This window comes from Rattus norvegicus, chromosome 19, assembly GCF_036323735.1.
Source record: "Rattus norvegicus strain BN/NHsdMcwi chromosome 19, GRCr8, whole genome shotgun sequence".
Classification (NCBI taxonomy): Eukaryota; Metazoa; Chordata; class Mammalia; order Rodentia; family Muridae; genus Rattus; species Rattus norvegicus.
Window position 1 is genome coordinate 29771506 of NC_086037.1, and position 12264 is coordinate 29783769.

Below are 12264 nucleotides of genomic sequence, written 5' to 3' on the forward strand. Positions count from 1 at the left end.
CTTGATGTGATATAAAGCACCTGTACAGAATGAGACAGGAGAACTTTTGACTGCATATTCAAGCTGGTGTGAAATCTCAGGACGTTTTAATGGCTAACATTGGTGAATGAGGACAATTTGAGTTATGATATGACATTTTTTGGGAAAGATTTGAAAGGAAACATTCATTTAGATGCATAGGGATTACTAAGGTTTTTTATAATCAAGCCTTGAGGAAAATTTGGCTTTGGAAGCAGGAGATGCTCAGTGGCTCTGCCCCAGGAAAGTCTCCTGGAAAGGGCACCTCTGCTTATGCTCAGTACAGGGAGAACATTAGCAGGGAGACAAAGTCTGCTCCCCATGACATCTGCTGTCCCTTCTTGGACATTCTATTGTCTCCTAGAGAGTTCTGCCATCCTCTGTGATGTCACCAGTGTTGTAGTGACAACCAGTGCCCTAGTTTCTCTCAGTCTGAGTCTGGCGGTTACAAGCTAAGACATGTTTTCCCGTCTTCGCAAGCTTTTTGGGAGGGGGAACGTCGATTCTGGAGAGACTAGAGTGAAGGAGTCTGGCCTTTCGTCTCAAAGTAATGATGGACAAAGACAGCACTTCTGGGGAATGTGGAGTAAGTTCTGGGCAGTGTATTTTGAGCTTCCTGCCAGGGTGGCTGCAGGCTTAAGCTGACCTTTCTAGCAATGGGCCACAACAACTGGAGCATCTGAAAAGGAATTGAATTTCCACGAATATCACAATTCCTTAAAGTCAAGGATTTCAGAACTTTAGTTTCCCCATCCCCACTGGGAGGCTATGGTAAGGCCAATGCTATTATACTGTGAACTTCTGGTCTTTATTTTCAGTTCATTTGTTCTGTTACATTGATATAATAACACCATCAGTAGTCATGGAGGGTCCACCTTTTCTGAGTTTAGACAGGGCAGCAATGTATTTCACTATCATTGCTTCTTTAAATACAGTGGGTATCTGACAGTAGTAACAGGGAGAGATTGTTTTCCAGGCAATAACCTTATGTTCTTAGACCTTCTCTGATTTCTTCTAACTGGCAGGGTCATCGTTTGCTTTATATATTAGAGGTTGTATGTTACAAAAATTTTTCTACAATACCAAAACTATTTGGAACGTGTAAACCAAGATTCAGCCTGTAACCTATTCGCACTTCTGGGGCATTTGGTATTTCACATAGGGACACTGATAAGTCTGTTGAACATATCCTCCCTGGAAATGCGTTTTAAATCCAAAGTTGTTGGCTTAGAGTATCAGGGTAGGACATCTGAGTGTCTCCAATCACTCAAGTTTTGTGGATGGTGAATTTATCATCTGAGTTCTGAAGCCACAGGAGTGAGGGTCCTGAAACCAAGCTGTACCCTGTTCAGCTGATAATAATCCTGGAGAAGCCATCTCCGTGGTACATGTAAGCACGTGATGTCCGGCATAGGGAACACCTGGATGCTTACGTCTCTTGGTCTCTATAGAGTAGTGGGAGAACTGAGATCCACTGAGGAGGCCTCTTAAGCATAGACCAATCGCCTAGCAGTGACACTGGGTTCCTGGCTTCTTCTCCTGTTTAGGCCTCACTGAGGTCTATGAACACTCTATGCATTCTCCCCATGCAGGTTCACTTGTGTTCTTCTACCTACAGACGCTGGGAGAGAAACATCATCCCCTGGCACTGAACTAAGCAAGAATCAGGCCATGAAGGAAAAGGAGAGGCTGATTAAAGAGCTGCAGCTCATTACTGAGGAGAGAAATGACCTGAGAGATCGCCTGAGGTTTCTGACAGAGAAATCCATGAAGAAGAGGTAGGAATCGCTCCAAATGCTCTTGTTTCATTCCTGGGTCTGCAAGGTCACCTTTTTCTTATCCTATTAAGGTTTTGGGTTCTAGAAAGTTGTGCCTCCCTAACCACCCTGTGCTAAACCTCACCTCCCATATAGTGGAGATTCAGAACCTGACCCTTCCTGAGGTGTAGATTGAAAATGGACTCATCTGCTTCCATTTATTGAAAAGCAGAACTTGTGGTCTGAATGAAGAATTCAGGGATAAAGTCAGGGAGAGTGAGTTCCCAGTGTGCATTTGCAAAGCCCTTGAGAGCTGGTGGCTTTGCAAGATTGTAATTGCAGTGAGTTTATGGTGAGTCTCTGTACTTGCTAGGCAGGGGACTGAGTGCTGGAAGATCCAGGCAGCAGCATGGGGTAATATAGGACCCACCCTGAGTTCATATATTCCTAAATGATGATGTTCATTATATTCTGTCATTTGGGGCCAGGCCACACTTCAGGCCAAATCCATATTATGAAGACCTGGAGAGAATGGAGGAGGTGGTCATGTCAATTCTTCACAACTTAGAGATGGAGAACACTGAGGTCCATGAGAACAACCATAAGCTGAAGAAGGAGATTACCTTCTCTAGGTAAGTCCTAGTCAGAAAGGCTATCACTTGTGGAATGGCCATTTCTGACTTTCTTTGTTCTGGATTGGACGGTCTTCAGATCTGGTTCTATCTCTTGTGCTGTTTACCCATCAGTGTTCCAGGGTCATTAGGACTCAGTTTTCAGTTCCATAAAAGACTGTTCCTCATCCCAGGGTTGTCTAGGCATCTTCAGAAGGCTCTAGAGAGAACAGTACTGATTGAAGTCAGCAGAAGGTTATTAGGCTGACCTGGACCTATGGTGTCACACCAGGTTTTACAAAACTCAGTGCGTGGACCACATGGTTAGCATGACCTTCTCTTGGTTCTACTGACCTCCTTTTAGGGTGTTGGCCCACTACTAATTGATGTAGGCCCCATGCATTGGGATTTCATGGATAGTTGTAGATCCATGTTCTTTCTCAGAGTTGTGGACACTAATCAGTGTCAGGCCAAGCAAACAATTTATTCTTCCCCGAATTAACTCTTTATGGTTTGTGCAGCAGCCTTATATGTATCAAGATGCATTTTATTAAGTCTTCATGGGTATCTGGGACCTGGTAGATTTAGTGGGACTTGGGAGTAGGAATGGCAGAAAGGGCCAGCATGATCTTACTATGCAGACTGTATTTCCAGAAACCTGCTCAGCCTGATGGAGAACACATGTAGGAAGAAGTTGGTCCCACTGAAGCAGGAGAGCAAGGAGGTACATCTTGATTGTGCACTGAACCAGAAATATTTGGTTGACTTCAACAAGGAAGATAAAGACCATCAATGGCCAGAACCAGCATTATCAGGTAGGGACGAGCAGATGTGTTAGCTTAACAATATCTGATAAAATTTGCCAATTTGATACATCTTTGCTTCTCTTACCACCTTTCTAATTTACACTCACAACCAGCCAACCACCTCATGTAATGGAATTGTTCATTGCTCTGCCTATGCACAAGTATTCTGGGAAGTTAACCACTTTTCAGAAACTGAATTATTGTGCAAGCATATTTTGCTGCTCTTTTTGAACCTGCAGTCTAGAAATGGTGACAGATGAATAACATACCTCATTATTGCATATCCATGTGATACATTGGATCCTATGTAGAGTTTTGAACAATTTCTTGGTTCTTTGACAAATGACACTCTGTGGTCATGTGACCTCTTGTGTAGGAAGCACCTTTCGTATAAGAACCAAGTGCAAATGTCAAATTAGTACTTGTCATTGGCTTTATCCTTGGTGACATATGGACATCTCCTTTCTTCCTGCAACCCAATGAGGTCTCTTGCCATTGCCCTGTTCTTGGTTTGCACTGGTATAAGTCTGGGTCCCATATTGGCAGCCCACATTACTTTGAGGCTCTCTGGAGATTTTGCCCTGCCCACAGAGTTAGCAACAATGATATCACTTAAAATGTCCATGTCGACTGTCCAATAGAACTGAGGTGGTAGAAGGCAGCATTCTGACAGCTGGCTTGCATTTCCCCACCAAATCAGTGTCTGAAAAACTGCCTTCCTCTCCCAGGTCTCAGAAAGTGCAAGAGAGCTGGAATTGGACACACCCCAGTAAGAGAGCTTCCTGAAGAATAAGTTGCTTTCTCAGGAGTCTCTGATGACAAACATCCTGAATGGTAACAACATTTTTGGATGAGTATTCATCCTCTGAGTTAATTTGTCATTGCTTAGAGACCCTAAATTTATATACCACTAAGCCAGCCTGACTGATTGAGGTCTTACTTTCTTCTCAGAAAACAGCACTTGAGAGACAGCTTGGGGGACCGCCTTTCATTATGTGTGCTAGAGGAGAAACAGCAATACATCTGTGCTTCTAAATGTTCGTTAAGAATATGCTTTTAGAAATATTTTTGTTATGATTTTAATTGAAGTTTTCTTTTTGTTGTTTCATATTTATATGTTCTTGTTACTATTTTTACTTTCAAATATTTTTAAATATTTTTATTCATTTTAATCCTGTTTTGTTGTAAAAATGTATTTGTTATGAATAAAAATTGAATTCTATCTCTTGACTCTTAAGACCATCTTTCTTACTCAAGGGTTCTGTCCCTTCCTGTGGACCTAGAACTGACAGCTAGTGATGGATCTCTGCATGTTCCATGGAGTATGAGCTAATAAGAGAATTCAAAGTCACTAAGGGGTACCCAGTGTGATAGTGTCTTTTGTGTGGATAATGTGGCTGTGTCTCGGACACACACTTTGTGATGTAATAACTGACATGCTTTATCCAATTGTTAGGGTCCATGTGGTTCTTCTGAGAGAGCAGCAGATGCTCTACCCTGTGAGTCATCACCACAGCTCCTGCAGGTGGCTTTTGTTATTCCACATGAGGTGCTGTATTAGGTGGACAGGATCACCTCCAATCAAATAGAGAGATCTCAGGCGATGTGTGTTCACAGGGAACTTACTGAGGCGTGCGTGCTCAACGTGTTAGGTTGCCAGGCATCCCTACAGGGCTCTGGTGTCCCCACTGCTCATTGTGGGTCAGGATCATCCTCCAGCATCACTTAGTGTCCCTATTAGAGCAGAACTTTCAGCTGTTATCAATGATGACTATATGTATTATACACATCTGATAAAATACAGAATAGAAACTAGCTTCCTGTAGGCCAGATTGGCATAATGAGTTTTTGATTGTTAGCAAGAACATTATCTTAATCTAAGCAGTTTAGGGAGGAACCTCCAGAGCATCCATAGTGAATGCAGCCTACAACTGTGAACACAGGTTTCTTTAGGAGAGCAGGCCTGTGCAAGCCCAGAACCTAGGTGGGACAGTTCAAGCTACCCTTTTTCCATGGCCAATCTGGGATCGTATTGAGAATGTATTTTTTCCAGGTGACAGATTTCCAATTTATGGAATTGAACTAACTTACTGAGAGTGGAGGTGACTCAGAGAGTTAAAGTGCAGAAGGACCAATCCAGAATGTCCACAAAAGCTTGCTGTCACCCCAGGGCTTTTAAAAGCTCAGCAGCTAGAGAAGCAATGTAGTATTTGGTTACTCTCATGCTTAGGTCTAGTCATTCATTATAAGCTGACCATGACACAAAAAGTGTCATCTGTGTCAAAACTAGTTGTAACTAGATTCACCCCCACACTATCACATCACTACCGTGTTTGAGGTTCTCAGTTACTATCTAAGAACCTGGAAGAGGCCTGGGTCTTGCTACACAAACTCATAATTTATGTCTCCATGACACTGTGTGCTTTGTTCTGTTAATGCTACCATTGGCATACAATACCTTGGATACTTTGTGCTGACATCTGTGACATGAGACAATAGTTCATGTCATCCTAACCTGAATAAACTGTCCTTAGAGTACAGTGTAGTGGGAGGGGCCTTCTTTTCCTGTGAGATAGCAAAACATTTCCAGTCTTCAGTCAAGTCTGACAGCCATTGTCCAGTGCCTGTCTTGAGATGTCCACCTTTTCAGCTGAGAGTCTTCATCCAGGCTGCTCTATAATTCTGTAGAAGATTAATAGGTTCCAGCCCTAGGATTTAATTCAGTGTGACTGTACTTACCGAACATGCTCAATGCCCTGTGATCCACCCTAGGCCTCTGTGCTTTAGAGAAAGAAAATAAAGAACCACATTGCACTTGAAGTTTCTCCTCCAACAGAAGGAGAGCCTTCGTAGGGCCTTTAAGTAACTCTAAACCCCAGCTTCCCCACAGCTCCCTCCACCAATTCCATTATTGGTGTGTTTTCACTACTACTCACTTTCTTCTGTGTGCAAAGAATGTGCACCACGTCAGTAAAGTGTGTGTGTGTGTGTGTGTGTGTGTGTGTGTGTGTGTGTAGTCCCTAGTGAAATGTGTCGAGGTGCATGCAGACTCATGCTATTACTGTCCCATGGTACCTTGCAGGGAACCCTGAAATGGTGGCTACTTTAATACAGTCTAACCCGGGTGTGCATGGTTTCTGTAAGATGACATCATCACCACTACAGAGAGCAGGAAAAGCTTCAGTAGTCACATGGATATGATCAATCAGTGTTAGTCATGCCCTTCCAGCATGGTAGACTGCAGGTTGTCTGTCCCCATCACTTTGCTCTCTTGTGCCCAAACAATGCTAAGGTCAGGGCCGTTCAGCCGTGAGGCAGAGGCTCACCACCCTCAGTGCTGCCTAAGACCCCTAAGACTGTCTCTTTCGGGTGTGTGCGTGCTGGACACTCATGGAACCTGAGATCTCCGCAGCTGAGGTGAAACAGTACCGGAGCCATTGCAATGTGGGCACACATTTGGTTCTGGAGCTGGGCCACTCTTTGACTTTTGGTGAGTGGAGAGACAACTGTTGGCTGAGCCTTTGGTGAACCGGATGGCCCCTGGCCACGTCAGCAGTCAGCAGTATCAAAGCTGAGCAACCAGTGTTTTATGTTCCATTTTGTCATCGCTGGTCAGTGTTCTGATGGCACAGCACATGGCTGGTCTCAATCTCCCCATGTGGCCACAATCCCTAATTGATATGGCCTCCACTTCCCAAGTGCCACTGGGATTTCTGTAGAACCCCTAAGGCAGCAGCAAGCAGGAGCTCCTGGCTATTCCCTCCCTGCTCTCTGGATCTGCAAGTCGTTCTGTGTACATATGGCTATGTCCTCATATAGTCTTGATGCCATGATACCTTAATAAACACTTGAATCATGCCCTGATGGCCAGTTTTCAACTGCTACCTGACACCATCTATAATCACCTGGGAAATGAGGGACTGTGTGGATCAGACTGGCCTTTGAGCATGAATATGCGTGACTGTCTTCGTTGCTCTGGGAGATGCCAGACAGCCTCTTTTCTGATCCTAGAGTCCCTATACCCAGCCACTTGTCCCCTCTACAGCCAGACCCTACTTCTGCTCCTAGGCACTGTCTTGGACTTCCTTCCCTCAGGTGGCTTCTCTCCTTTGGTTGCTACAGAAACCTGTTATGAGGACAGGAACAGGGAGTTAAGAGTTCAAAGCCATCTTCCCATTGATGTTCTTTCTCAGAGGTCAGTGGGACACTTAAAGAGTTTTGTGTATACATTTTATTAAGCAAGGGACAATCATGCATCAGACACAGGAAACTAACAGCACATCTACAGGACCTCCTTCAACACCTGGGCATCTCTTCTGGCCTGTGCTTCTGTGTGCTGAAACCTGGGGACCAACTTCCTGTGGGGTTTCCCAGGATGACTATGCACATTACTACACTGGCGTAAATCCTCAAAACTCACAAACAGCAACGGGACCGACCGCCACAGGAACGGTTCTCCATCAACAGATACCACAGACCAGCAAGCAGAAGCATGGGAGGGTGGTGCTGTGGTTCACACACTTCTCTTTCCTCACTAGGGCAGGTGACCCGCTGGAGAAAACAAGGAGGCAGCAGGATGGAAGAGGAAAACTAAAACCCAGTCCTTGCATTAAACACCCAAGCACATTTAGACTAGAAGAGAGAAGTTTGCCAAGAATGAGGGCGACTTTGGACATCCATCATCAATAGCCCTGGCTGTCTAGGCCAGCATCAGATCCAGCCGTCTCCAGGCAGGTGTCCGCCAGGCCCTCAAGGGCACTAAGAGCATTAACCATGAAGAATAGAACAAGATCTCTCCCTCTTGCCTGCCTGACAGCCAAGCATGTGTATGCCCTGGCTATGCTCACGCTGGGACCCCTGCTAGATATTAAGATATAGAGACCTGATAGTTGATTAGGACCCTGTTCGAAAAGGAAGACACCGGATATTTCCCTCTGGCATCCATATGTGCATGCATGGTTGTACAAGCTGGTAGAATCTCTCTCTCTCTCTCTCTCTCTCTCTGTCTGTCTGTCTCTCTCTCTCTCTCTCTCACACTCTCTCTCTCTGTCTCTCTCTGTCTCTCTCTCTGTCTCTCTCTCTGTCTCTCTCTCTCTCTCTCTCTCTCTCTCTCTCTCTCTCTCAAAGTTTTGAAGCACAGCAGAAGAATCTCTGGGACTCTAAGCCTGAGCAACCTCATCTGTGAGCCACAGCTTCTGTGTGAGAGCTCCTTTGTGTGAGAGGCATAGGGTGAATGAGGAAGGTTGCTGGTGTCCATCCCTGGCCTGCATGTGCATGCATACAGACACATGGATACATGCACACGCTGAGTTCCCCTCATCCAATCCTGAAATCTGAAAACACTGAATTTCAAATCCAGGCGTTCTCCTAACCTACACCTTCCCTCAGGAATTGGAGATGAGGCCTTGCAGGAATCCTCAACCAGTGAGACTGGCCCAGACCTTCTGAGATCCATTCTGCCCCAGGAGAACACAGCAGGTGTTATCAGGACAACACAGAAACTCAAGACTCCAGCCTGATGCAGGGACCGCCTGCTGGGTTAGGAGAAGACTCAGCATCAGGTTCCTGAATGAAAACATCACCTCTGAACACACAGGGTCGCTGTGGCTATGCCTTCAAGGCATCTTCAGCAGCAGCTTAAATGGACTAGGGATGACTATGGGAATCTGCCTGCAGGGTGATGTGGGAATCCTTTTGCTAAGGCTTGATCGCTAGATGTTGCCACAGAAACCCTTGAACTCTTCTTGGAGTACAGTCCAGGCAGAGGCTGAACACAAAACATTCTGATTATGAACTGAGTTTAACAGATAATCCGGAACCTGAAGGCCACAGGTCCAAAGGTCTGCACTGCAGGGGTGAGGCATCACTGCAGGGATGACCACACAGTGCAGGGGTGAGGAGTCACGGCAGGAATGACCACACACTGCAGGGGTGAGGTGTCACTGCGCGGATGACCACACACTGCAGGGGTGAGGCATCACTGCAGGAATGACCACACACTGCAGGGGTGAGATGTCACTGCAGGGATGACCACACACTGCAGGGGTGAGGAGTCACTGCAGGGATGACCACACACTGCAGGGGTGAGGCATCACTGCAGGGATGACCACACACTGCAGGGGTGAGGAGTCACTGCAGGGATGACCACACACTGCAGGGGTGAGGTGTCACTGCGCGGATGACCACACACTGCAGGGGTGAGGTGTCACTGCGCGGATGACCACACACTGCAGGGGTGAGGCATCACTGCAGGGATGACCACACACTGCAGGGGTGAGGAGTCACTGCGGGGATGACCACACACTGCAGGGGTGAGGTGTCACTGCAGGGATGACCACACACTGCAGGCGTGAGGAGTCACTGCGGGGATGACCACACACTGCAGGGGTGTGGTGTCATTGCGGGGATGACCACACACTGCAGGGGTGAGGTGTCACTGCGGGGATGACCACACACTGCAGGGGTGAGGTGTCACTGCGGGGATGACCACACTGCAGGGGTGAGGTGTCTCTGCAGGGATGACCAGGAAGTTGACTGAGCTCCTCAGGGCTCTCCCTGTCCTGAATGTGCTTCCCTTCTAGGTGAGCACTGCAGCTTTCAGGGTGCTGGAGGCCTGTGTGGGCAGCAGTAGAAACTGCTAGCCTTGTTATTCACAGCTGAAACTATCACACAGGGCATTCCAGAAGTGACCACCAAAGTGGGGCCTTTCACAGCATTCTGGGTAGGATGGCACAAAGCCCCATGACAATTTCGCCTGTGATCCATACCAAATGTCTGCTGTCACTGCCTGTCTCTTAGGAGCCACCTGGATGATTCAGGGGATGGTCCTGAAGAAAAGGCTTGGCAAAATTGAGGTCTCCAAAGCCAGAGGAGCAGTGAGGAGGTGCAGGGGGCGTAGACCATGGAGACTGATATATGCTGATGTTAGACTACCCAGACTCATCCCTGTGTCCAAGTCTGGATGTCACAGAGGCACCTGGCAAAGGTCCCAACAGTTTCCTTCAGGATTCAGCTGTCTCCCTACTTGCCCTCCACCTAACCCACTTCCTGTGGTTCTGGGAGTCAAGGACTTCATCACCTTTTTCGTTTTCTTGTCAAATTGCAGGTACTGTGACTCGACCACTCTTCCTCCTGCAGGAGACACATCGTTTGTCACAGAACAGGACTGCTGCACCAGGAAGACCCATAGCATAACCAGGACGCTACAATGAAAACATGACTGGCCCTTCATGCTGAATGACAGGAAAAGCACCCAGCCTTCTCTTTGTTGCAGACTGGATTCCTCAGCCTTCCTGTTATGAACAGGGCATTAGTACCCTTCACAGGATACTTAGTGTTTATAAGACATTTATAGAATTCATCTTGTATATAAGGCCATTGGGCTAGGAGCCAGCATCAAGGCATCAAGTAGGAGGAAATACAGAAACATTCTAGGAAGGGACAGCCAGGGGCCAGTGGGATGGCTCAGTGATTGAGGACCAGAGTTCAGTTTCCAGCACATGGATGTTCACAGTCATCTGCAGAATCAGATCTAGGGCGTCCCATGACCTCCGCAGCTCCCAAGCAGCTACATGTATGCGTCTTAGACACTTCATACTCACCGTGAAACAACCTAAGCCACAAAACATCCCACACCTTCTTGGATGGGCCCATCCATGGGGGAGTCTTGTGTGTTCTGGGCTTCAACTCTAGGAAGGCTTGGCCTTGTTTTATAGGATGTCTTATTCCTTGTATCAGCAGAGAGAGAAAAAAAAAAAAAGATCCAGTCCTGGAACCCTAGAGGACACTGCCATGATGTCACTGCTGTGCTGGCATAGGCTTAGAGATATCTCCATGATCCATCCGAGTCACCTAGAGCTCAGGGAATGATGGAAAAGTCCATGTGAGATCGCCCAGCGCTTGCAACCATGAGAAAGCTTGGAAAACACAGGGCACATGTGGTGTTTGATCCTGGGACAGTTCAACCCTCTTGAGCCTGCAGCTAAGACAAACAGTTACACTGGCCTGAGTGCACAGGCCAGATCTCAGAACCTGTTTGCCAACCATGGAACACTCTGGATCCCTCCTCACAGCTGGACCTTGATCTGCTACACCTCATCCACCCAAGCTTCTCAAGAAATGAAGCTACCAGGTTAATATAACAACTAACTGAAGGCAGCAAGAGCCTTCAGCCGCCCTGTGGCAGTAAGGTCAGTCCATAGGTCTCCTGTCCCTGCACCCTCAGTACCTGTGAGAGCCATGGCCACCTATTCCCTTCTGAGGTGAGAACAATTATACACACAACCTTGCTTTCAACAAATCCTGCCTTGGCCACTGGTGGGACCCTCATGAGATGCAGCAATCTGATGCAGGCCTCCTCAGACACTTTGGCTTCCTTTCTGGCTGCTGGAGCTTGGGCCCTCTGGCCTGGCCTAATGTAGGATCAGCAACACACAACTCTGTTGGGCCTCAGCCATCCCACATTGGGGGCCCTGCTTCACTCCTAGGTGCATCCGTTTCCCACATCTCTCCAGTCTCTCCCTCACCCCTAATTCCCCTAGCCTCTCAGGCCCAGCCCTTCAGTCTCTGATGGAGACTGTCCTGGAAGGACAGGAGCCCCTCCCCTGAGATACTCTCCCACCCCATGCTGCTGGACTCATCTCTACAGGAACAGCCTGCTGCTCCTCTGCCCCTGCAACCCACTTCCTAGCTCTGCTTCACACAAACACTCTAAGATCTCTACACTGGATTCCTGTTCTATTTTGCTCCCTCTCTGTCCTCCAGAAGTTCTGCTGCTCTCTCTCACCACAGCAGGACCCACCAAGACACTGCTCCTGACCCCAGCAGCCACCAGCAGCCCAGGTCATGGGGCTACTAACAGCTTTGGCCCAGGACTCAGGGCTCCTTCCTTCTTCAGTATCGAGTCCAGGCTGAGACCATCTGGCCTGCTGCTGGGTCCTTGAAACCCTCAGTCTCACAGCCTCTGGGCACTCTGAGCCCTAGTCCTTATGGCTAACAAGTAGCTGCCCAGTCAAGCAACATGGGCCTCACTGGCTTCCTGGTGTGCCATGATGCTTTCCCTGCATGGCCGGG

General features: G+C 47.4%; 1 protein-coding gene across 1 annotated transcript; it reads left to right on the forward strand.

Annotated features, from left to right (window-relative positions):
- Window positions 1–447: 447 nt before the first annotated feature.
- On the forward strand, window positions 448–4412 carry LOC134483608 (disks large homolog 5-like). Its single transcript, XM_063278839.1, has 6 exons — window positions 448–604; window positions 1637–1796; window positions 2264–2407; window positions 3041–3201; window positions 3921–4026; window positions 4144–4412. The coding sequence occupies exons 1-5, from the start codon at window positions 478–480 to the stop codon at window positions 3983–3985; spliced, it is 657 nt and encodes a 218-aa protein (XP_063134909.1). The 5' UTR covers window positions 448–477; the 3' UTR covers window positions 3986–4026; window positions 4144–4412.
- The last annotated feature ends 7852 nt before the right edge of the window (window positions 4413–12264 follow it).